Source organism: Halyomorpha halys, unplaced genomic scaffold (assembly GCF_000696795.3).
Source record: "Halyomorpha halys isolate HHAL.00 unplaced genomic scaffold, Hhal_1.1 Scaffold1797.1, whole genome shotgun sequence".
Lineage (NCBI taxonomy): Eukaryota > Metazoa > Arthropoda > Insecta > Hemiptera > Pentatomidae > Halyomorpha > Halyomorpha halys.
Genome location: NW_027111295.1, coordinates 47,877 through 74,509, shown reverse-complemented (window position 1 = coordinate 74,509; position 26,633 = coordinate 47,877). Strand labels below are relative to the sequence as shown.

Below are 26,633 nucleotides of genomic sequence, written 5' to 3'. Positions count from 1 at the left end.
CAACAAAAAGAGGAAATTTTCCTCTTTTTGTTGTCTTATCATGTTGGTAAGACCTTAAACTACTAAATTCAGCCAATAAAAATCCATGAATTAAGAAATTATGTCTCTAAATGTAATTAAAACCCACTATAGTATCTGATACTGATGTCTATCACTTCAAAATTAACCATAATTCGAAAATTACACAGTAAATACTTACTTGAGAAGTTGGCATTCTATGCTTCACCATCAAGCATGATTTTCTGAAGCAATACTGATAACTGGTGGGGGGGAGTTACAGTCTTAGTCAGCTGTTACTTTGATGTCAGCTGACTAAGGAGATCAGCTGATCGCATGTATATAAAGAGATGTACCGAACCCAATAAAGCCAGTATGTTACAGCAGTTCAAACGTGTTAGATCTTATTCCTTCTCTTTTTTGACATTTTGCCTTTGCTGATACTTAACTTATATATATATGTTAGTAGAATTTCTATTCTTTATCCTCCTCTACTCGCTTCATAACCATTGTCAAATATCATTGATATATTTTTTTATATTTTATCATTTTACTTAACAGCCTCAAGTAGTAATATGATTCCATTTTTTTTCCAGTAAATGTGTTTTTGCACTAGTAGTGAGTAACACACAGGCCCAGTTGTGAAAATTATAACCCAGTCTTTTTAATTTCTTGATAAGGAATATAAATTAAAATCAGTGTCAGATTCTCAAATACAAACAGCTATATTTATTAAATATAAAGTAATAATGAAATAAAATAAATAAATGAAATCAAAATTAAAAAGTAATTAATAAAAGGCCATTTATTTAAAATTGGCATCTACTCCCTCAGAAAACTGATATTTCCTGTAATGTTTTTGACTGAATTTTAAAGGATAGAGAACATTTCTCACTTTATTTAACCATTGGCAGGTCCACTAGGACTATATTTTTGTTTTTTTTTTAATAAAAACTGTCCTCATACTGTTGCATGGTTTAAGAACCATAACGAGCCTCATTGATATTTATGATTTCTTTAATCTTGTGGAGTGTTCTTTTATTTATTTATTTTTATTCTATTTATTTTTTTAAAGGATTGAATATAATAAAAAAGTATGCCTCTTTCCTTGGCTTTGTAATTATTTTTCTATTGCATATGGATATCAAAAGTTCACAATCACTCTGAAACCATTGCTTGTGTAAAAGTCTCAAGCAGGTATCTTACTGTTCATCTTCATTTTGATTTCATTTATTTATTTATATTTAATAAATATAGCTGTTTGTATTTGAGAATCTGACTTTGACTTTAATTTATGTTCCTTATTAAGAAATTTAAAGAAATTGGGCCATTAATCCTAATTATATTTTGTAATTTGTATACATAACAGGAATATTGTTATTTTTGCTTGACTGCCTGACACTAACTCAAATGTATATTTTTTACTGGTATAAACCAATTTCGAGCATGTTTTTTAAAAAAAATATATATATATATATATATATATATATATATATTAAAAATGCTGCTTCGTAATTTCCTTCTTTTTGTTGCCTTATCATATTGATAAGACCTTAGATTGCTAACTTTAACCCCTAAAACCTACTATAGTATCCGATACTGGTGCCCATCACTTAAAATCGATCATAAACCGAAAGTTAGACAGTAAACACTTACTTGAGAAGTTGGTATGATATGCTTCGACCAAGCATTCTTAGCTGAAAAAATACAGATAATGATACATTCACCTTTGATCTTTACACACCCTCCATTACATTGTAATCTTCCTCAATATGTCTGTCTATTATGTTGTCATTTTTGTATTGTCTAATGGAAATTTCATGAATTTTTTCTCCTATTTCCAATTCTTTAGGAATTATTGGAGAATTTAAAAAACAGACTCTAAATTTTTTAACTTATAAAGCTTACATTCTCACTGGTTCAAATATATATGTATGCACTTCAAATTCCCTTGCTCAAACTCTTTCCTGTTTCAAGTAAAAATCTGTAGCTTCACCTGCTCCATGCTCTTGCTCAGCCCCAAAACCCTGTTTGGAAGTACTTGTTTGTGGTTGAAATGATTCCCTTCTATAATTGACTGCTGTTAGGCTTTTAATATTCTATTTTGTTATATATATATTCCTCCAAGTTAACCATCTTGAACCACAGTAATTTGTTACATTTTTAATGCTGTGCTTAGGCTAGGTGACCAGTGATTCCACTACTGTGCAGAGAAAGGTGCATGGAATAGTGCCAATCATCATAAGTTTGGAGTTGGTTTGATGTGGTATTAAAAATCTGGGTCATACAGAAACTAGACTTGTTCTTGGGAAATACTTGAATGTTTTCTTGGACAGGTGGAATTTTTCGACATGTCCCACTTAAACCTTCACTTAACATAAATTCTTCTCAGCTAAAATGAACTTTTATGTGTTGAAACTGAAGAATTTTAGTTAAAACTTCAGAAACAATAGATAGGGTTAATTTGTTTGAGTACATTAAATTTTTTTTTTCAAATAAATAAAGGAAGTTATGATTATACAAACATTCATAAATGCATGAAAATCAGTCTCACATTTCCCCAACTCCTGTTTATGTTCAATTCTGATATGTACAGTTATTCTCTGATTTCATTTTATAAAATTTAGATATATTAGTTTAAAACTACCAGACATGTCCAGTAAGAAAGAGTAGTCCATTTTTGCTATTTTTTAACAAAAATTACTGAATATTGTTGGTGTATATAAGCTACTTACTTTTCCATGTAATCGCCTTCCCGTTCTATGTTGGTTGTAAATTGTGGCACAACCTGTTTAATACCCTCTCCATATAACTGTCCCACTATCTTCCACTTCAAGACCTCTTGTTTCTCCTCGCTCTTTTCTTTCACTTTTATGAGTCTTCAGGACGGGAAAAAGGTGAAAATCTGAAGGCACCAAATAAGGGGAGTAAGCAGGGTGATTCAACACATCCCAACCACATGAGTTCAAAAGAGTTTTGATGGCGTCTTGCAACAAACACGCTCTCTGTATCAACATTCCCCTTCATTTATTTTTCCTTTCACAAGAAGGATCCTTATGACCTTGTACCTAGAAGGATTTCTTATTGACATTTCACAGAAATGGACGCTACAAGATGAGCTTTTCTACTTATGTGGGTTTCCGGTGCTCGTAATTTTCAGGAGAATAGCCCTCAATGTTACCAACTTTTGAAATAAAAATTCATACAACTCGAATTTTTTCACGAGTTTTTTTTTTTTTTGAACTCATAGATCATTGGAATTCTATTATTTATTTATTTTTTTCAAAATAATGTTTTAAAATTCAAAGAGCAGTGTTTTCTCATTTTGTTTCCTATTGATTTAGTTTGTAGCGAGATAATTTTTTTTAGGAGCACAACCAAATGTAGAGGAGTGGGCACAATTTCTACATAAGAAATCAAAAATTTTTTCGGACTTTGATGAAGTGCGAAAAGAAATTGAGGAAGAAACAGGCCGAATGGCAGGCCATAACAAAGCCATTTGTTCAGAGCCAATTATTTTGAAAATATTTTCACCCAAAGTTTTGAATCTGACATTAGTTGACCTACCTGGGATAACAAAGGTATTTAATTTGATATTAATTATTTTATAAACTGTTGTATATTCATTGAGAGGGATTTAGTAATATTTAAAGCAATAAACCTTCGTTTTCATGACATTTCTAAAAAAACAACCATGTAATCTTTCAACCCTTAATCAAGGCACTTTTTTTGTTTAAACTTATAAGCATATTGATCCTACTTTCTGGCCTAGTTGGAGTATCTAAGCATGTTAAAGCAATTGAACACATTCTTCTAAACATTTCATTTTTCAATCATTTTTAATATGTTTTCTATCTGAAAAATATTAAATGGGTTTTATTTATCTTTGTTGCAATTTTTTCTATGCTGAGTCCTTGGCAGAGTTAGGCAGGAATTATCTCATGAATAATTTAGTTACATCTTCAATTACTTGTCTAGTGTATCGATTTATTTTAAGTTTTTGTAATTTCTAACAAACTGGGTCTTTTTATTTGTTTTCAGAGGTGCTGAAAATAAAAATCAAATCAAATTTATTATCACGTTCATGCATATTGATTTATTTCAACTTTTAGGATTCTTACAATATTATGATCTCCTTGTGTTTCCAAATATGCTGAAATTGGAAATAAAATTTAGTGTATGATTGCCCACTTGTGTATCGATTCATTTTAACCCCTTTATGCATGATTTTTTAAATATTGTTACAAAGAAATTCTGGTTGATGAAATTAAGTCTTAAAATTACAGTAAAATTAAGTAAAAAATACTGGTGATTCAATTTCCTGGAAAATTCAAGAAAAACTAAATGATGCTTCCAGTCATCTTTGTGCATCTGAGTACAAAAAAAAAAAAAAGTTGTCCTCAGCTTCCATTGTGAAAAGCTGCTAAGCCAAGTGCATAAAAGGTGTCCACAGGAACCAAATAAAACACATGAAAGTTGGCACTTAAAAATAATATTTTGAAAAAAAATATATTTCTGATCTGTATGACATTAGCTCAGTAATAATATGTTTTTGGGTAACATTAACCACTTTTTGAGTGTGAGGGAAGTAAAAGAATATATCCACCTCGAAGTTCAAATCAAGACTGCTCATTTTGTTAACGGAAAATCAATTGTAGGTACATCAGGTCAAAGTTCTGCATTCAAACTTCTACAGGTTCTTTGTGACATATTATTGACTAGAGGAAACTTAAAATAGTTCTGCTAAATCTTAACAGGGCCTGGGGGGGGGGGAGAGGGGGTATTAAAATGGAATATGATGCCTGTAGGCATCACTATACAACAAGGGGTTAACTTCATATTTCTAACATACTGTGGTCCCTCTATGTTTTCGAAAATGAAAAAAAAAAAATTTATTACTATTCTCTGCACCTCAAACTTTTAAACAGACCCAAGTATGTTGGAAAAACGAAAAGTTTGAAAAAATTGTCATGGATGCAATAGATCATAAAATTGATTTAATTTTCATTCTCAGTACCTCTGAAAACATTTACGGGGACCCTATGAATTCGCAAGCGGGCGATCATAATAAGTTTTTTTTTTTTCCATATCAGTTCCTCTGAAAACATTTAAAAGGACCTCAATATGTTAGAAATACAAAAAATTTAAATATTTGAGAAAATGGTTGAGCAATAATAATAAGTAAAAAATTTATTTGTATCACCCTCAACCCTCTTCTCATATATATTATCCATGGTCAATTATCTTCCCATCATTAAGAAGTTAAATTAAATGGATATGTAAGCGTGCGATCATATAATCGATTATATTTCAATTTTCAGCATCTTATAAAACATATCAAGGAGACCTCAATATGTTAAAAATCAGAAAAGAGAAAATAAATTTATCTTTTATCTGCTAATTTAATTTATCTCACTGTTCACCCGTTTGCTCTGAACAGCCCTGATGAAGCCCTACAAAGTGGGGCGAAACGTCGGAAAATAAATAGTTGTAATCTATTTTTGTTTCTCCTTTGACCGCAACCCTGACCATCTTCCTATATATAGATAAAATAATGAGGTGTAGATAGTTGACCGTAGATTAATGCTTGAAGCAGTTTGTCGGGGGTGCGGTCAGCAAAGAACAACATAAATAAACAAGACCATATTTATTTATTTTATGCCGACGTTTCGACCTGAGTTTCAGGTCTTCATCTGGGGTTCTGGCTTAGAGAAAAGATTGGTAACGACTGAAAATAGATAAAATAATAAAAATAATAGATTTAATAAATTGATATGCAAGGGCAGGTTTATAAAATTTATTTTATTTTCATATTTTGGAGTCATTTTGAATAGATTTTTCTTTTTTTGGCCTTAAGCAATTAGAATTAGAATTACAATTACTTGGATTTTATTATAAAAATAAAAATTACATATAAATGTAATTAGTAATAGCAATCACTTAGGCTGAACTTGTAGTTTTGATTGGGGGTCCACAATTATTATTGCAATAGTTCATGAAGTAATTGCAATTACAATTATTTCTAACTGTAATTGCATTTCTGCTATTGCAAATTACAGTAACTGGCGAGGAATGGTAATTGTAATTACTTTTTACCCAACTCTGGTCCTAGAGTTACATTTGTTAAATCAAACTCCTGAACAATAGTCATTATCTAATTTTGAAATACTAATTAATCTTTTCAACATTTTAAGAAAACCAGGAACTAAAGTTTTACAGAATTTTCATTGTTGATCACCACTATGATGTATAAGCCTCTATAACTGAGTTTGCTAAAGTTCTTTTGGTTTTAATGACTCGTTTTTATTTAAGAATATAATTTTTTTAATCTAAAATTGCTATCCACTGAAAAATATAACTTTCTTCCATCTTAAATATGAAAAACTGCAAAAGGTAAGTAAAGTAGGATGTGTCTTCAATGGCAAGTATTTTCTTGTTTTAATAGTTTTAGTTTATCTTTATGCAACCTATTAATTAAAAATTCCTTAGATATTCATGGAGCGTTTTAAGCTTGTCGGCAATATATTCATCTTCTACCAGTTGTTTTATGATATGTTTTTCCATTCATGGTTGTTTTTCAACTCTTTCTAGGATCCATAAAACATGCTTTTCATTCCTGGTATTCTAGTTGTTGTTGTCTGGGGCTTTAGGGCATAAAACCCTGAGGTCATCAACGCCCATGTTTTGTGCTTTATATTCTATTTCTATAATTCTATTTCACTTTAAATAATTTCAAGAAAAATTTAAATAATTACTTCTGTTGGTATTTTTTATGACGTATAACAGATTTTCTGGTTTAAATCTTATTCAAAAGGCCATTTCTTTTTAAGAAAACTAAGACCATTTCCACGTTCTTCTGGTCATCATTCAGAGCATCCGATACACTCGGTCCTACTCCCAATGGCATTTCTCAAATATTTGACTGATCGTAAGTACACTGTTGCAGTATTGATATTTTGGAGGTGGCTGCTTACTGATCAGATATCTATGAGTTAAACTCGTATGACCTATTCTCAATCTGACAATAGCTACCTCCTCCCTGTGATTGGAACGGTTTGATGTCCATGGTTTAGTGGTTTTTTTTTATATTTTTTAATTTGCTTGGCGGGCTTTCATCCCACATGGCTTGCCAACTAGATAATATCTCATTTTTCATTGGAAGACTTATTTCTTGTGGTGTCAGAATGGCCGTGCCCTGACCTGGAAGAGCAAGTGCTTGTTAAGCTGCAGTGTCCACCAGTTCATTTCCAGTGATCCCCACGTGACCCGGCACCCATATAAAGAAAACAGTTTTTCCCAAGTTTTCAAGCATGTTGGTATAATTGTGAATTTTTATGATCGCCGGGTGTTTCGGGTAAATGATCTTCATGGCTTTTATTGAACTTAAAGAGTCGGTAATGATAACTATGTTAGTATTCGTTACTGTCATGGAGAAGAAACACTGGTATCCTAGTGTTTTCTTCTGAAGGGTTTTAATCTGGAATGAAGTCTTTTTTACTTTGTGAAGATAACCGAGTTACCACTTGAATTCTACTTTATATATCAATATATATATTACAATATTTGAATTAAGGTTGTCAGGATAGGATAAGGCTGACCACCAGAAATCAATAATAATATGATTTATATGATAAAATATTATTTCTGTTGATTATTTAGGTTCCAGTAGGAGATCAGCCTGAAGATATTGAACATCAAATCAAACAAATAGTTCACCAGTATATAAGTAACCCAAATTCAGTTATTCTTGCTGTAGTCACAGCTAATACTGATATGGCCACTAGTGAAAGCCTAAAGATTGCTAAAGATGTTGACCCTGATGGTAGAAGAACTTTAGCTGTAGTTACCAAACTAGATTTAATGGATGCAGGTATTTTGTTTTAAAATTTTGAAATGATATTAGTTTTTTTCTTATTGTAAACTTATTTGTAGATGCCTGTCTTATGATACTTGAATAGTGCTAAATTAAGATGCTTTAATTATTTACTGGATTAAAAATGTTTGTTATTCTTAGGAAGCAATTGGTCACCGAATAAAGATAACTTTTTCACCCGATTCCATTTCCTATCCATTCCATCAATTTATGGTATAGATATTACTTCTTATCATTACAATGAATTAATTTATTTTTAACTGATTACTGTCAATAAACCCGTTTGTTATATTGTTATATTGTTAGTATACTAAAAGTAATTCTATCTTGATATTTTAGGAACTGATGCTATTGATATTCTCTGTGGAAGAGTAATACCTGTTAAATTAGGAATAATTGGCGTAGTTAATCGATCTCAACAAGATATTTTAGATAAGAAGGTGAAGTTATTTTTAATATTTTAAATACTTATCTGTTAAAGCTTTTAGTTTATATTTTATGAACTTTGTTTTAGACTATTGAGGATGCTTTGAAAGATGAAGCATTGTATCTTCAGAAAAAGTACCCCACATTAGCTAATAGAAATGGAACCCCCTATTTGGCAAAAACATTGAACAGGCTTTTGATGCATCATATAAGAGATTGTTTACCAGATTTGAAAGTTTGTTATAAATATCTTATATGTGATATACTATATTAAATAATTACTTCTATTATATTGTTTTATTTAAATTTTTAAAAAAGTTGAATTATATCTATTGGGTGGAAATAGAATGTAGCTTGAATTTGGATCATATTTCATAATTCAGATATCATATTTAAAATTTAATGTGATGCTGAGTTAAGTTAATTAGTGTATTTTTTAAAAAAAATTTATCTATCATTTCAAATTTAGGCATAATAACATTAAATATTTAAAAGAATGTTGAAGTGAAATTTAAATTAACTAAAAACTTTTTTATTATTTATTCTTCATTGTGAAAATTTCAAATATTTTAAAATGACTAGTTCCAGTCCTCATTTTTAGCTTGCTGAACTTTTTTCTTTTTTTTTTTTACCTTCTGCCTGATCATTTATAACATGGGGGGGGGGTTGCCTTCAGGTTGTTCCCTATTTATAGTAGGGATATTGGCCGAGTCAAGTTTTCATTCTGTGGTACCACCTCAAAATAAAAGTTGACCCCTCCCCTCGGCAGGATGGATTTGAACCGGTATCACTGCTGTTTCATAGTTGGTAACTTATACATCTTAACTCCCTCGTTTATAGACGGCCCTACATTGCTTGTCAAACTAAAGATGTCTAATGGAAAGTGGTGTTAATCTTTTCTTCCTCCCCATACCTACCCCTTTATACTGAAATCCACCAGCCTACACAACAGAACTAATGATGTACAGTAATTTAATGTGGAGAAGAGGGTTGGGGAAAGGGGGTGCGGTCAGCAGCAAATAAACAAAAATTTATTTATTCGTGCTAATGTTTTGACCTGAATTTCAGGTTTTCATCAAAGTTGAAAAACAAAAAAACAGATAACAACCATCATTCATAGAAACATAAAAGATTAAAATAAATAAATAAACTAACAAATTAAGAAATATTCATAACAGATTGAAAATAAAGTGGTTGATTAATAACCATGGAAGTAGATAGTAGTAGATTGGTAACAATGAAAGATTAAATATCATATTACAGTGGTAAGAAGGTATGTATAAGATAAAATATGTAAGTAGTGTCTAAAAACTGAAAAACAATTTGTAATTATGAGAGATAGTCACAATGGGTGACTTATACGAGGAGAAGATGGTTGGGGGATGAGGTCAAAATAAAACACAAATAAGTTAAAGTAACTTATTTAATTGTGCCAACGTTTCGGCCAGAATTTCTAGCCTTCATCAGGGCTAAGAACAGAACAAGATAACAACCAATGAATACAGAAAATAAAAAATAAAATATAAACAGTGTTGTTGCCACCGTACTAAGGAAGAAAGAGAAAATATATTTTCTTATTGGAAGAAAGAGAAAATATATTTTCTTATTGTTTGTTATAAACGGATATATATACGAGTATCTATTTACGTGCCGATACACACAATATATGTTGTTTATATGTATCTATTGAATACAGTTTAGGAATTAAGTCCGCACACATTGAAATACTACGGCTTAATCCCAAACAGTGTGGCAGGGACCAAGTCATTATAGTGAGTTCTCTGGACTAAGTCCCCACCGTTTTGAGTTCATCGAAGAGACTTCAGTAAATTCTCAGCCCACATGGGACACTTTAATATAATCACTGAATTAATGAAGACGAGATGCAGAGCTCGACATGAACTTCAAGGAAAAGATATCTTGAGTTCAAGACTCCACCATATAAACTTTTTTTTGTTGTAGATTAATTTTTTTTTTTTTATCTTTTTAATGATATATATAAGAAGCATTTTGTTTTATTTTATTTTAATTTCTTTTGTTAAGTTACACAACTTAGAGATGCATCTTTTACTTTCAGCATACATGCTGTTATTTGGGACTTTTTTTCTTTGTTAACTAATTAAATAAAGACTTATTTGTTACTATTTTTGTTTTTATTTAATACTGGCCGGTAGTATTGGTAAGTTCACTTTTGAACCCCCACTGCCGCCACAAACAGAATGACATAAAGTAAATAATTGTACAGAATGGAATTAATAAAATAAAGTGATGAGAGAAGTGGAAAATAAATTGAAAACATAGGTAATTGAATAAGTAGGTAAAATAACATAGTTAAGGAAATAAAATAAAAATGAAGTTATATAATGCAAAGAAATATGAATATATTAGTTTATTAATAATTTAAAAATTAAAATTATGAAAATAAAAATAAAATTGAGAGAAAGAAAATATATGTAACAAATGAAATATGTAACCATAATATTAATAATAAATAGGCAAAAAATAAGTTATGTTTAACAAAAGAAATGAATAGAAAAAAATAAAATAAATAAAAAAAATAATTTGAAAACAACAATAACTAATAATTTGGGTAAGGAAAATTGAGAAAAGAATAGAAAAGAAGGGGAGGGGCAAAATAAAGAATGGGGAAAAAAAGAGAATAAAACATAAAACGAACCTGTTGGCACACTATCTAATATTTACACTTAACTAAAAGACCCTACCCCTCTTCTACGCCGATCACATATTGTATACTGCGTCTCTTGCTCCACCACTAATTGTAATTCTGCTTACATCGGCGAAACAAAAAACCTTTCAAAAGACCATATCAAACAACATAAATATTCTATTTCCTCACATAATCATTCTGCCACAAAACTTTCGGAACATTCTCTTTCTTTAAATCATTCCTTCGATTTTGACAAAACGTCTATACTTGCTACGGTTCCTAACCATGACAAAAGGCTCACCTATGAAAGCTTCTATATCCAAATAGAATCTTCTTCCGTCAATTTAAAAACCGACAAGCACAACTTATCATTAACATATTCACAAATAGTTAATTTATTAAAAAAGTAATTTTTATATTTTATTAATTTTTTTAAATTTATTTATTTTATTTTTCCGTCCACTTTGTAACGTATTATTTCACTTTTTAAACTTTTTCTAACACATTTGTCATCACCCTCTTATAACGTTTCCTCTTTTTAACTGTTGTTAAGTGCTCATGACACTTTGTCATCTTCCGGTACTTCATCATCCTTGTAACATATATATTTTTAACATTTTCTACAACCATTTGTCGTCACCCTCTCACATGCTTTCCTCTTCTAAATATTTTCTACTTTTTACTTTTTTAATGTTTACCCTCTTGTAACGTTTCCTCTTAAAAAAAAAAAAACACTTAGTCATGTTCCTAACGTATTTTTTAATTCGGAGTTTGGCCGTTTGCGGCACAGAAGCCACTTGGTGGTAAGATTTCAAGCTAACAGGTTCGTTTTATGTTTTATTCTCTTTTATTCCCCATTCTTTATTTTTCCCTCACCCCTTCTTTTCTATTCTTTTCTCAATTTTCCTTACCCATGTTATTAGTTATGTTCACCATATATTCTTATTGTTGTTTTCGAATTATTTTTTTTTATTTTTGGCCTCTTTATCTAATATTATGGTTACATATTTCATTTGTTACATATATTTTCTTTCTCTCAATTTTATTTTTCTTTCCATAATTTTAATTTTTAAATTATTAATAAACTAATATATTCATTTATTTTATAATCTTAACACTTTCTTGAGACTGGTAAATTTTTTTAAAATAAATAATTTCTATCCATTTTAGTCTCAAAACCTTTTATTAGTATTCATTGGTTGTTATCTTGTTCTGTTCTTAGCCCTGATGAAGTCTAGAAATTCTGGCCGAAACGATTGCACGATTAAATAAGTTACTTCAACTTATTTGTGTTTTATTTTGACCGCAGCCCCAACTATCTTCTCCTCGTAAAAAAACAATTTGAATTAAAAATGAACTGTATGAAAGAAAAACATGTTACAATAGTACAAGAGCCAGGAAGAAAAAAAGGCAGTTATCTCACCCCAATTTTTGATTACTTTAATGAAAAATATGTATAATTACTAGTCCAAAGTGATGAGTCTGCCAAGTATAGGTAGGGGGAATGAAAAATGGCAGCTGTTTCAAAACCTAAAAAAAACATTAATTTTTCATTCGGAGCTCTACATCTTAAAAACTACCAACAACACTAGAAAAACTAAAAGAACAGTATTCAAAGAAGAGTAAATTTGATGAAATATTAGCCCTAATAGAGCTATTTACGTCCAACAGTTCAAAAGATATAGCCTTTTAAAAAGCAATATTTCATAAAAATGTGCTGAAATATCCATAGGTAGTGAATCTATTTTTTTAAGTTTGATTTATGAAAAACTTTATTTCAGAAACCATTGGACGTACAGATGTCTGCTAGCACTCAAATTAAAACTAGTTAAATTTACTATAAAATAGTTTATAGCTTTTATTTTTGTAGGAGTAGCAGTTTTATATGATATTTAACAAAATACATTCACAAAATGTTAATTTCTAATTGTTCGTATAAAATGTTGGATTTGTGAAAAAATATATCTTTAGGCCCATAAGACACACATATGTCTGCCAACACTCAAAATAAAGGAAGTTTAACTTACTCTAAAGTAGTTTATGACACTTATCTTCGTAGAGGTAGTAGTTTTTATGATATTCACATATGAATATAAATTTGGCAAATGACAATTTATATGAACAACTATAAATCAATTTATTTTAGCAAATTTCATGAAAACTACTACTCCTATGAAAATAAACATCGTAAACTACTTTATAGCTCTTTAACAGACATCTGTACAACAAATGGTTTTGAGATATAAATTTTTTAAAATAAATTCACTAACGATTGATCTTTCAGTACCTAGTTCTCAATCAAGTAATAAAAAATTGGGATGAGATAACTGCCTTTTTTCTCTTCTTGGGGTCTTGTACTAGAATGGGTAACTTACCTATGAATAACAATATGTATATATGTGTTGTTTTTTTACGAGGGTCGATGGAAATCTTCAAAAGGCACGGATAGGCCCATACCTATCTGTGTGTGAGATTTTTACCCACTAAAACTACCGCCCTACACCTGTTCATTCCTCTCCATGGGACTGCCACTAGGCATTACATCATGGAGAGAAATGGTCGAGTGCCTTCTCATTTTCTTCACACGGTTTTTATATTTCCATACTAGTCACATCTTCTGGATTTCTCTTCCACTCTCAACCTCTTAAGGACGACTGTGGTGAATCTCTTCACTGCGTTCCAATGCTGGTCTGAGTGTAGAATATGGCTCACCACATTTTCTAGTGTGATGTGTCCTCCAGTTCACTTCGTTCTGCCGCAAAGGGAATGCAAGTGAAAAATACATGCTCCGCTGTTTCCTCGGCAGTCTAACATCCAGGGTATTCTGCGGTGTTGTCCAATTTGTCTACAGTTGGGTTATGTAAAAATCCACCTCCCCATGTCGGCGATTATACCACAAGCCCACATTGGGTATTAACTTGTGATTCCACCTCCTGGAATCTGCAGCCTCCCAACGCTGTTGCCACTGATCAATGGTAATTTTCCACTCTTCTCTGGAAACATGAGAGTGTCGTCCATAGTGCCTGGTTTTTTCTTTAACAAGGAATGCCACAAGAAGCATTCTGGCTATCACACATACCGCCTCATAGGAAACAGTCTGAAAAGCTCTTACTGTCCTTAAGGAAACTCTACGATAAACAGAAAACATCTGTATCCTATATGATTTGGTAACCAGTTTCTTTCCAAGTTGGAACTGCATATAACATCATTGAGGAGACAACAGTAGCAAGAAGCCTTCTGCGACTCTCCTTAGTACATCCAAAGTTTGGCACATTAAGGATGTTACTTTAGAAGCTTTGGTGCTGATGTATTCCTTGTGAACACTGAAGCGGAGATGTGCGTCAATCATGACTCCTAGGTATTTTAAGCTAGACTGGGAACAAACGTGCCTACCCACCGTGACCGTGATGGACTCAGTTTGCTTCCTGCTAGTGACTAGGAGAACCTCGGTCTTGTGATCTGCAAGTTGTAGGCCTACCGAAGACAGCCAACGTTGGACCATAGCAACAGTCTGGTGTGTGTTAGTATATATATATACCTAATAATACCTAGTTTATATATATATATATAAAATAAAATATAAATAAATAAAATAAATGTATGATACAATGGGCAATAAAGTTATATAGATAAGTAAAAATAAAATAAAACAAAACTTTTTAGTTATATGGATGGAGTACAAACATTTTAGTTAAATTAAGAATATAGGGTATGGAAAAACAATATTTACAAAAAAAAAGAACTAGAAAAAAGAAATATAGAGAATGGGAAATGAAAAAAGAAAGAAATATCAGATATGAGAGAAAGAACTTACAGTAGGTTCTGGCTAAACTGGTTAAAGTGTAGGATGTGTCAGTAGAGTGCAGGCAAGTTCATTGTTAATTCAAATTGTTTTCAATTTTAGACACTACTTACATATCTTCTTACCTCTACAATATTATATTTCAATCTACTACTATCTACTTTCATGGTTATTAATCAACTACTTAATTTTTAATTTATTGGTATGTATATTTCTTGATTTGTTGGTTCTATTTATTTCTTTTTAATTTTTTATGTTTCTCTGAATGATGGTTGTTATCTGTTTTTTTTTGTTCTTTAGCCCTGGTCAAGACCTGAAATTTAGGTCGAAACGCCAGCACGAATAAATAATTTCTCATTACAGTAATTTAAATTATTTATGGATTCTTAAAGTCATAAATATTTCTGTTGCTTTTTAAAAGGGAAACAGGATTATATTATATATCTTTTATATTGAATACTAGCAGGTGGGCTGAAAAGTTTATAAGCTGATACATACATGGTGCTACTAGTATTAAATCCATATTTTAGTTAGCTCTAACCTTCAAAAGATATGTGTATAAACTAGACAGCTGTCGGACTATTAGTTTGTGAAATATAGCATTTTTAGTGAAGCAACTTTTATTAGTTTAAAAAAAAATTGGAAAAAGGAATTTCGTGTGTTAAAGGCTTGGCTTGATAAACATTATTCGGACTCTGTACCAGGAAAATCAACCGTTGAGAAGTGGTTTGCTAAGTCTAAACGAGACGAAATGAGCATTGAGGACGATGCATGCAGTGGACGCCCCAAAGAGGCTGTTACCGACAAAAACATCAAAGATGTCCACAAAATAATTTTGGATGACCATAAAGTGAAGTTGATCGAGATAGCTGAGACTCTAAGGGTATCAAAGGAACGTGTTGGACATACTTTGAATGAATTTTTGTGTGTATGCGATAGCTCTGTGCAAAGTTGGTTCCTCGCAAGCTCACAATCGACCAAAAACATTAACAAATTGATGATTCTGAGCAGTGTTTAGAGCTGCTCTATCATAATAAACCTGAATTTATTCTCCAGAGATGGCCCCCAAGGACTTTTTCCTGTTCTCAGACCTCAAGAGAATGCTCGCTGGAAAGAAATTTAGTGCTGATGAAGAGGTGAACTGAAACTGAGGTCTATTTTGTGGACAAATCATACTTTAAAAATAGTATTGTAAAATTGTATGACCGCTATAATCGTTGTATTGCCCTCGAAGGCAACTATATTGAATAATAGAATCAAATTTTATAAAAAAAAAAAATTGTTTTCTATGTTAGGCTATGAACTTTTCAGAACTTCATGAACAGAATCAGATGAAAAGGGGAATGTCTGAAGGTTTTTCTTGTGGATGGGGCTATTTCACTGGTGTTCTTAAGTTTGACTGACTATACTGTATTATATATTATTTTTTACCAGATCGGCCTGGGCCTTACATGGTTGATATAACAGCTATATTATATATATTTTTTTAACAGTTGATTATGGGGGGGGGGGTATGGTCACGTAAATAATAATAAGTAAAATAGAGGTAGTGTGACTATGAATTAATTTTATATTTATAACAATGTTCTGCAGCAGTCTGGGCTTTAGTCTTCGGGTTAAGGTTGGGTTTCCCAGGTTGTAGGTCACTGCTCCTTTAACTGTTGGCAACTGGGAGTGGTACTTCATGAACCGTTTTTTGATGTAATCCTCTACTGACTCCATATGTAATTTGCGATGCAATTGGCTATTTCTTATGAACCAAGGAGCAGTGGCCTTAGAATTGTTTTAAATATAAGAACAGTTGTTTCTGGTTTTAGTTTGGAATTTTTGTTTAGGATAGGATATAGCATAGGTTTGAGCTGGTTTGATGTTGATATGGTGATTCCAGGTAAGGCAGCGATCTAGGTGAATTCCCAGATATCTTACTGTTTCACTGGCAGAATTCCATTTCACATTTTTACCTTTGAGGATTGAATGTGGTGGTTCTGATGGGCGTCGAAGAGTAAAAACTTTTGAATTACATTTTTCAATGTTCAAGCTAATCATCCATTTAGTGAAATATTGTTCTAGATCATTAAGGTGACTTTGCAAAGTGTTTCTAGCTATTATTATGTGATCGTGTTGAGAGAACACAGCTGTATCGTCAGCGAACATAGCTATGGAGGTGTGTGTGGACTGGACGATGTCGTGAAGATAGAAGTTAAACAAAATAGGAGAAAGGACTGAACCTTGTGGAGTACCGGCATGGATTTGTCTAAGGGTTGAATTTTTGTTATTAATTCTGACTGAAAATGTTCTACCATTGAGGAATGAGCTCAGAATATTATATAGGTATTTTGGAGTGCCTGCTTTCTTTAGTTTATATAGGAGACCTCGATGCCAGACCTTATCGAATGCTTGTTGGAAATCTAAGAACGCTACCAGGGTGTGTCTCTTTTTTTCGAAGCCACTAATTATAAATTCCGATAGTCTTGCCAGTTGGTGAGAAGTGGAATGACTGTATTGAAAATCAGTAATAATTGCGATGCTCTGAAAAAAAAGAATGAAGAAAGGTTTTTTTATAACTGATTCCAGTAATTTTCCAAAAATGGGTAATAAACTGATAGGTCTATAGCTGCTGATTTGTTTAGCGTTCTTACCAGGCTTGGTACCAGGATTACTATGAGTTCGGTTTTCTTCCATGTATCCGGAAAGTATCCAGTACGAAGGCAACTGACGTGATAAAAACGATAGCTTTCCTGGGTAATATTTTGATTGCTATGACTGGGATCAAATCATGGCCAGGACTATTCTTTACCTTAAGCTTTTTAATTTTCTTTGGGACGTGAATTTAGGTGGGAGCTCTACTCTTGCGAGGGAGAGATTTAGATACTCGTCAATTTCATCAGTGACTAAATTCGGACTTATTTCTGTGTTGGAGAATGTTTTCTCAAAGAAATTGACGAACACTTCAGCTTTTTTGGTGTCACTGGTGATGAATTCATCGTTGTCTACTAGACTTGGAATTTTTTCACATTTATTCAATCAGGAAATTAATTAATACAGGGATATGATCCGAATTTAAAGCTGTAATCACTTGAGAAGAGAGAGAAAAACTAAAATTTTTTGTTAATTCAATATCCAGAATATCCGATTTACAGCCTGGTCTGTAAAATGTAGGTTCATTTGGTGCGTGTATTTGGATATTGTGCCTTGAGCAAATATCAAGTAAAGTATTTCCGCTAGAATTTGATTTGCGGCATCCGTAGTAAATGTTTTTACAATTTATGTCACCTAAAACTAAGACTATACTGTAAAACACCTATATTAATTTCATGTTCCTTAATTATTTGTGTATATAATAACTACTTATATTATAGTTTGTGTATATAATCTCTAATTTATTGTTTCTTTTTGATGATAGACTAGAGTGAATGTTATGGTATCTCAATTCCAAGCCCTCCTGAATTCATATGGTGAAGATGTATCTGATAAAAGCCAGACACTTCTACAGATCATAACAAAATTTGCATCAGCTTATTGTTCAACAATAGAAGGCACATCAAGAAACATTGAAACTACTGAGCTGTTAGTAACTTTTATTTTAGTAAGGGATAAGATGTTTTGTTACAATTATAGCCATTAATAGCATATCTTTTTATTCCTTGTAAGAATAACCTCTATATCATTACAGGTTGTCAACTAATCAATCATGTCATAGACCAGATTATACTTTTTAGTTTTGCTAGAATTTGCTTACTCATTAATAGTCTGGTATCATGGATTAACTAATTCATAGTATCTTAGGTTGCTGGTTTGGTCGTAGCTCTCTAACCGATGTTAAAACTATTTTTAAAAATAATTTTTTAAAAAACAGTACCATAACCTATAGAGTTTCTAGGGTAAGTACTTTATAAGGATTAATAAGTTCTTTCCCACTCTGGGACTACATGACAAGCAATGAGTCTAATCAGAGGGAAGCTTTTGTTTGTTCAGGCTGATAATATTCCCAACATTGACTGTAAATATGAATGTAGGCCACCTTAGGTTGGTCACAATCTAATTTTATAAGTCAACTAACTTGCCATATTTTGTGAAAATTTGTTTTATTTTCTGCTCATTCCTTTCTTACTAATAGATTATTCCAAGTAAACCACAATGGTTCCTATTCATCCCTCTATTTTCAATCCGCTGGTGTTCCTCAAGGTAGTATTCTTGGTCCCATCCTCTACACCATCTATACAGCTGACATACCAACAACTCCTAACACTATCCTTACCACACCTGATGACACATGTGTGCTCACAGTTAGTAATAACCCTTTGATTGCATCCCAAACTCTCCAGTCCCATATCACAATCCTCGAAGAATGGTGTCGAAATTGGAGGATAAAGATAAATCCCAACAAATCACATTTACTCTTCGTCGTAAACCTGCCGACTGCCCTACAGTATACTTTAATAATGTGGCTCTTACCCCTGTTGAACAGATTCGTTATCTTGGACTACATCTTGACATACGACTAACCTGGAATCCTCACACAAGAAAAGACAGGAAACTGCACGCAGATTCCGACTACTACAGCACTTACTAGACAAACGGTCTAAACTTCCAACTCATTACAAAAGACTGATCTACATGACAATAATAAGGCCCATCTGGACATACGGAGTTGAGCTTTGGGGCTCCACTAAACCTTCGAATTCCTCTCGTATCCAATCTTTACAATCCAAAATCCTTAGTAAAATCCTCAATGCTCCTTATTTTGTTACTAATAAAACCATCCATAAAGACCTAAATGTTCCTTATGTAACCAATCTAGCCCGAACCCGATATTATTCCTTCCATAATAAACTCCCTAACCACCCAAAACCACTCGTTTCTAACCTTGCTTCCTCTTCCATTCCTGGCAATCCTCAAAGGCGTCTGAAAAGAAGATGGCCTCGTGACCTTATATTGTAAACTGTTTTTAGAGTTCTACTACTGGGTAGTTTCTCTACATCCTGTATCATATCATTATGTCATTATGATCAAATTTACTGGTTGTATTTTTTTATACAGTTGTAAATATCAACAAATAAATTTAAAAAAAAAAAATTTCTGCTCACTTTTTTTTGAAGGGTCTTATATCCTTTGTAGCAATTTCTGGGAAATTCAGATACCCTTAAAACTTCATATATCTTTTATATTTGCATACATTATACATAGTCCAAAATATTAGTTTTATATATATAAACCATTTTTCTAATAAGATAACAATAATAACCTTTTTAAAAACATTCTGCATCACTATAATTAAAAAAAACACTTACATATTAAGATTTATATCCATCTTATGAAAACATAATGTTGTCGCATTAAAATTAAGATAGCTAAAATTTTTGTAACATTATTTTTTATAATGTAGTCGAGAGAAAGAAAAAAACAAAACAATATTTATAATTAAATGATAACTTATTTCTAAACTACTCGTCTAATTGTCAATAGATTATATTTCATCGAATTATAATTAATATATCTATAATAAGATTATTAAAAACAAAAATTTCAACTTTTGTTACAATTTATTAAATTACTACTTTTTAATATGCAGCACACCTCTACAGTATTTCATGTTACTATTTTCAGTGTTTTATACCCAAACTATATTGTTTAAATACACAGTATGATTTTGATATAATTAAAACTTTATAAGTGAAAAAGCAATTAAAAATGTTGGTATTTGATCAGAACATGAACTATAACATTGTTAGATGTCAAAACTTCATAAAGATCTTTTCACAAATTTTCCTTGACACCTTCCACAACAGTTGAGGAGTGTATTAAAATTATTGAAGATAATTAGAACTTTTTATTAAGGAGTATACAAAAATCAAATATAAAATTAACAACATAGAAGTAACAATTATTTTAAATGTTACAATATTTTTTTCAAGTAGTTATATGGTGTAATATTGGGTACTGACTTATGGTAATTCTAAATGGTTGTTATTTTAACAAAATTTTATCAGAACTAATTTAAAAAAAAGAAAAAAGAAGAAAAATCAACACATAAAATATATTAATGATACATTAATTGTAACAAAAATAATAATGATGAAGAACTTAAAAGTCATTAAATATTGTGGATAAAAAAATTAAGTTTACCACAAAAGAGTCTGTCAATGATACAATAAGATATCAGGATATGAATATTGTATTTCATAAAAATAAAATAGAAAAGTTTTGGACAAAAAAAAAGGAAAAAGAAAAAGAGCAGTGGAAGGAGATTTTCATTTATACAATTCTTGGATGTCTCTCCACATAAGTTAAGTAAAATACACAGCTCGTGCCCCCTCCTCCTTCCCCTGGTTTACTGAGTTCAGTACACTGCACAAATACCCTCTATAGTAAACTGTGAGGATCCCTGTGCTGCACATCAGACTTTTGTGCAATATTTTTTGTCTCCACACAGCTTTATTTTGCTAAACCATTCCTTTTCTACAAATATTGTTATTATTTCAATTTTTAAATATTTATTTATCCTAAATATATGTATTTTATAGCAGGATATATTTACAGATGTGGTGGTGCAAGGATTTGTTATATCTTTCATGAAACATTTGGAAAAACACTAGATTCAATTCATCCCCTTGCTGGTCTTACAAAAAGAGATGTTTTAACTGCTATAAGGAATGCTACTGGACCAAGACCAGCTCTCTTTGTTCCAGAGGTTGGCTTTGATCATTAAGTTTTCTTTAAGAAATCTTTTACTTTACTTTATTGTATGATTAACTATTCACTTTTTGTTTTTACTACTATTTGGTGAAATTGTCTAATTATTACTCAGTATTTCTAAAATTTATATTATAATTTATTTCTACCTGGATTTTTATAATTTATTTCTGATTTAGTAAACACTGTTGCCTATTGATAGATGTCTAGTAATTGCCATATTGTTATAATAATCTTCTTAATTAAAGGAAAATGTTAAAGGGTATTCCCTTATCATTAATAAGCATGTAAGTAAAAATTTGTATATATCAAGAAATAATTATATTAATCTCAGTGAACTCTTGTATTGGTTGATTTCTTGCAAGGTTGTTGTTCAATGGGCAGAATATTTTTTGAACAATTGAAAAGACTTCTTTAGTAGATATTGGACTGCAACAAAGCTGAGTGTAATTTGTTTTATAATTTTAATTATACCTTTTTCCTTTAAAACTAATTATCAAATATGTAGAATTTATCACTTAACATTAGCAAGTATGTGAATGGTCCCAAAAACTTTAGAAAATATTGTTAATGCAACATGAAAAATTGAACACTCTCACCTCAAAAGGTTTGACTTTTAATTGGAGGTGTATTGATGAAATCAAACAAAGAATATATCTTTAAATGGAACTTTTAAAGTCAGTGATTAGTTTAAATTACCTAGTTAGATATTAATAGATATATTTACTGAATCCCCAGAAGGGTAATGAAGTTTTGGTTGATTTTAATTATTTTTTATTTTATAATAAAATAAAATCAAAAGAAAGAAGCAAAGCCATTTCCTTATTTTCTTACCAAGAAAAGAAAAATTATTAAAGTCAGTTTAGTTAAAAAATAATTGATTAGGCCCCTAAAATGTTTTTGCTTTTTAGTCCTGAGGTAGAAGAGAGGGGCCAGTTAATGAATTATTATGAAATGTTTAGTCTCAATCATACTGTATCAACAACTTTATTGAAATTTTTAAAAATTTCTGTTCTTGTCAGAGAGAAAATAAAGCTCTATGAGAAAGCATAAATGTTTGTTATATGCTGGTTTATCTCAGTGTTTGTTATTCCTTGAGGTTATTGTGAGTCCCTAATTTTTTAATTTCTATTTTCTTATCAATTTTTTAATTCTTACTTGGCCTCTAACCTCTGTAATAAATTTGTGTAAGTGCAGCTTTGAAAGCACTCCCTTAAGTTGAAAGAACTAATAAAAGAGGAACATCCTTTTTTTTTTTTTTTTTTTTTTTTTTTTTTTTTTTTTTTTTTAATGAAAATTTGGTGTAATTGTCTCTGCCAAAAATCTAAAAAAGTATGAAAGAAAAATTGCAAAATAGTTTTATTTTTATTTATTATACTTATTTATTTCTTTAGATAATAAGTATCACATATTAAAAAAATATATAATGTATAATTATTAATAACAGAAATACATTGGTATCTAAATTTTGTTTTAACATAAATTATTTTTTATTCGATATTATTGTCTTTCTTGTTTTATCTGCACTTATTAAAAATTGTTTATCGAATTGTCCAATTTTCTTTATGAGTATAATTTGCTAGAAAATTGTTCGAAAAAACTCCATGTTTTTGGCTCTTAAGAGGTTTCATAACGGCTATATCAATATATCATATATTTTTATTATTTTTAGGTTTCTTTTGAACTTCTTGTTAAAAGACAAATACGTCGCCTCGAGGAACCATCTCTGCGTTGTGTAGAGCTTGTTCATGAAGAAATGCAAAGTATTATTCAACATTGTGGGACTGAATCTCAACAAGAAATGTTAAGGTTTCCCAAACTGCATGAAAAAATCATTGATGTTGTTACGCAGCTTTTAAGAAGAAGGCTTCCAACTACCAATGCCATGGTAAATATATTTTATTTTCCATTTGTTTTTATTACCATATAATTAAAATAATTAGTTATACTATTTTTTCTTATCTCATCTCTGTAATGCATTTAGTCATGGAGTTGACGATTGAAACCATTAACCACATTTAAATGTCATGTTTCTTATTAGGACTAGTACAGTATCCTCTTTTTGGGCCCATCTTGCAATTTACTTATCGTATGTGATTCTTGGACTGCTTTAAGGTCACTCTCCATCTGATCTGTCATTATAATAGCCACCTGCCTTGTCAGTCATCTGGTATTTTCTTCAAATGGCCAAACCACTTGAGCTGTCTTGCCTTTTCACGTACGGGATCTGTGCCTTATTCTTCACATATTGTCTCTTTTTCATTTGGCCCTTTGTAGTTTTGTCCCAATTCGTTACTACAACAAACATATTCTTTTTTATACATAAATACATTACGTAGATTTTTTTCATCTGTATGTCTTATCTTTTATTATGTGCTTGTCAAGAGTGACCCAGCTCACTGAACCTTAAAACAGTACTAAGGATATTCATATAATTTATCTTTTACTTTTTTTTTTATTTTTTATTTTTTTTTTTTATTTTTTACAGGTAGAAAATCTTGTAGCTATAGAATTGGCTTATATTAATACGAAGCATCCTGATTTTCATAAAGAAGCTGCATTAGTGCCTTCTTTATTAGAGACTGTTGAGGATGATGATTTAAGATCAGCAAGAAGAAATACAACACCACAGGCATATGATGAATTACATAGAGTGAGCTTTTATATCTTTTATATTGTTAGGCTAGCATATTGATTGTTATAATATTGAGTTTATTGTCTGATTGGAGGTTTTATTTCCACCCAAATCTGTACAAGATTTTAATTGAGTAGGGAATACCAAAGGAGTTGGTAATCTAAATTCTGGGTGGTAAAGTAATTGAATTTAATCTAAACTCTGAATTGTACTTAATCTAAACTCTGGGTGGTAAAATAATTGTACGTGTGTATCCTGATAATTTAGTACTATTAGAGGAAAATGTTTAAACTATTTGATTAAATACAGTAGGTGAAAGCTGGAAACAAATCAAGTCTCAAAATAAATACAGTTAAAAAAAATTATATGTTGAATACCAGAAATAGCCATGATTTTGGAGATATATGTGTACTAAAAAAAAAAATAGGAAATATGTTCAAATTGCTGCAAAATTGCAATATCTGGGTGTACAAAAACTTAAAAACATTAAATCCACATGGTACTAAAGGCCTCATTAAAGGAGGGTGTTGTTTGGCACCTTCTTTTCAGAAACTCATAACCTAGAATAACTATTTTACTATTGGCTGTTTTTAATGGAGACATAATGTGACTGCTTAAATTAAGAAAAGAAAATACTATAGTGATTTGAAAATAAAGTGTACCTATTTGGTATACATATATTAAAGAAGTGCTAGTCCACTGGAGAATTTAGATAGCTGATGCCAAATGGTGTGAGATCATTACCCTGTTAATATAATCAAGGTCATAGCATTAGCATCATAGCAAATAAAATGTTTTTAGTTGTTAGGTTTTAATAACAAACAAATTACTAAAGTGATAGCCAGTTCTAATCCATTAAAAAAATGTCATTGAAGCTGACCGTGACATAAATAAATGTAAGGATCGTATCATGTACCACCTTGAAAATTTCAGTTTAATTATTGTATTTTTACCAATTGAACATTCTTATAAAATCAGTGTAAGTTGTTTCAGTCAGCATTAGTTACGCTTAAACTATGGTTATTATAAACAAATTTAAAAACTTTATTTAATATGTATTTTTTCGTTTTTTTTAATTATTATTTTTAGAACCAGCCTTTAATGCGGAACAGTGAATTACCAGATAACACCAACAACAGATTGCCCAACTTGATGGGGGAAAGGAATGGTGATGATATGACCCTAGGTATTACTAATACTTCTTCATCATCAACTCCAACACATTTAGAGGAATCAAAACATGGTATCAGTCCAACAAAATCAATGATTCTTTCATCTGATCCTTCTTTTGGTACTGGTAGAAAATTAACAGAAAAAGAACAGAGGGAATGTGCTGTAATTGGTAATATTCTCATTTTTTTAGTTAGTAAAATTGTCTATTATATTTGTGATTTATGTATATTTATTTATTTATTTTTTTAAAATTAGACAATAAAAGAAACTACCTATTAGATTAATCTAGGATTTTTAACCTCCATGCTTACCATATAATTAACATTTGCTCATAGATGACATTCAAATTTATATTCTTCCACCCCATTGATATACTTGAGATTATCAACAAGATTTGCGAGGACATTTATAGCAATACAGGTTATAAAATTAGTTGTAGCTGAATAAATAGTAAACTAAACACTTCCTAATCTGTTACAACCATGTCCTTAATTATCTTGCTATTCGTACTATTCTTTACTTAACCTCAATAACTTGTTGTTCACTTTCATACCTCTGTTAAAAACTTTAGAGTCACTGTTGATCAACATCTTTCATGGAATATGTAATCATTGTTCCTGAATTTCTGAAAATCCATCCTATTCTTAAACAGTTTCAAAAATTTCATAATTGCATACATCCTAACACCTATCAGTTCCGAAAACCTTGTTTATTTGGTATTCTTTTATATTTTTTTAATTGAATTGTGAATATGAATGCATTTATTATTTGTTTTGTTTTCATATGTAAATAAATGATTATATTTGGTTTACTTTTTTGTTCAATATTTCTTTCATTCAGTTCATATTTCTTTAGCAGCAATTTATTTTCTTATTTCTATTTATAATTTACTCTTCGCTCAGATAAGCCATAATTTCTTAATAAATGAGGCCCCAATATTTGTTCTATCATAATATCAAAATAATTATTAAACTATTCTATTTACACAATTTGCTCCGTCAGGAATAACACTTGGTTGATTTAAGAAAATATATATTTTCATTAACAAGCAGCTTAAAATTGCTTTTAATTTAACCCCTACGTTCCTCACTAATTTAAATAATATTTCAGTATATATTCTGGGTGCCTGGTATGCACGAACAGGTCCTAGTGTAAAAAGCTATAATCAAAATGAATATTATTAAAATTTCCCCTTTATACTTTGGCATGAATCTCCTCTGATTTTTCTGTATCAATTAGGGCCCCCGCAGACTGCAGACTTTTTATCGGCCGATAGTTTGGTCGGCTTCTTAATCAGTATGGAGAGGAATGCATATGCGCACACTACAGCGATTCAGTATCGGCCGATAAAAAAGTTTGATGGGCT

At 30.8% G+C, this 26,633-nt stretch overlaps 1 protein-coding gene across 3 annotated transcripts in view; it reads left to right on the top strand.

Moving 5' to 3' along the window:
- The window catches only part of Drp1 (dynamin related protein 1), a 54,329-nt gene that overhangs the window by 6,199 nt on the left and 21,497 nt on the right, over positions 1 to 26,633 (top strand). The window contains exons 3-12 of one of the 3 annotated variants that reach the window (XM_067049312.1): positions 3,367 to 3,578; positions 7,657 to 7,867; positions 8,012 to 8,083; positions 8,210 to 8,310; positions 8,385 to 8,531; positions 18,170 to 18,333; positions 21,307 to 21,457; positions 23,132 to 23,347; positions 23,948 to 24,112; positions 25,184 to 25,436. In XM_067049312.1, coding sequence (XP_066905413.1) covers positions 3,367 to 3,578; positions 7,657 to 7,867; positions 8,012 to 8,083; positions 8,210 to 8,310; positions 8,385 to 8,531; positions 18,170 to 18,333; positions 21,307 to 21,457; positions 23,132 to 23,347; positions 23,948 to 24,112; positions 25,184 to 25,436 — 1,692 coding nt within the window. The remainder of the gene's footprint in view (positions 1 to 3,366; positions 3,579 to 7,656; positions 7,868 to 8,011; positions 8,084 to 8,209; positions 8,311 to 8,384; positions 8,532 to 18,169; positions 18,334 to 21,306; positions 21,458 to 23,131; positions 23,348 to 23,947; positions 24,113 to 25,183; positions 25,437 to 26,633) is intronic. The other 2 variants (XM_014436169.3, XM_067049313.1) reach the window with 2 other exon arrangements.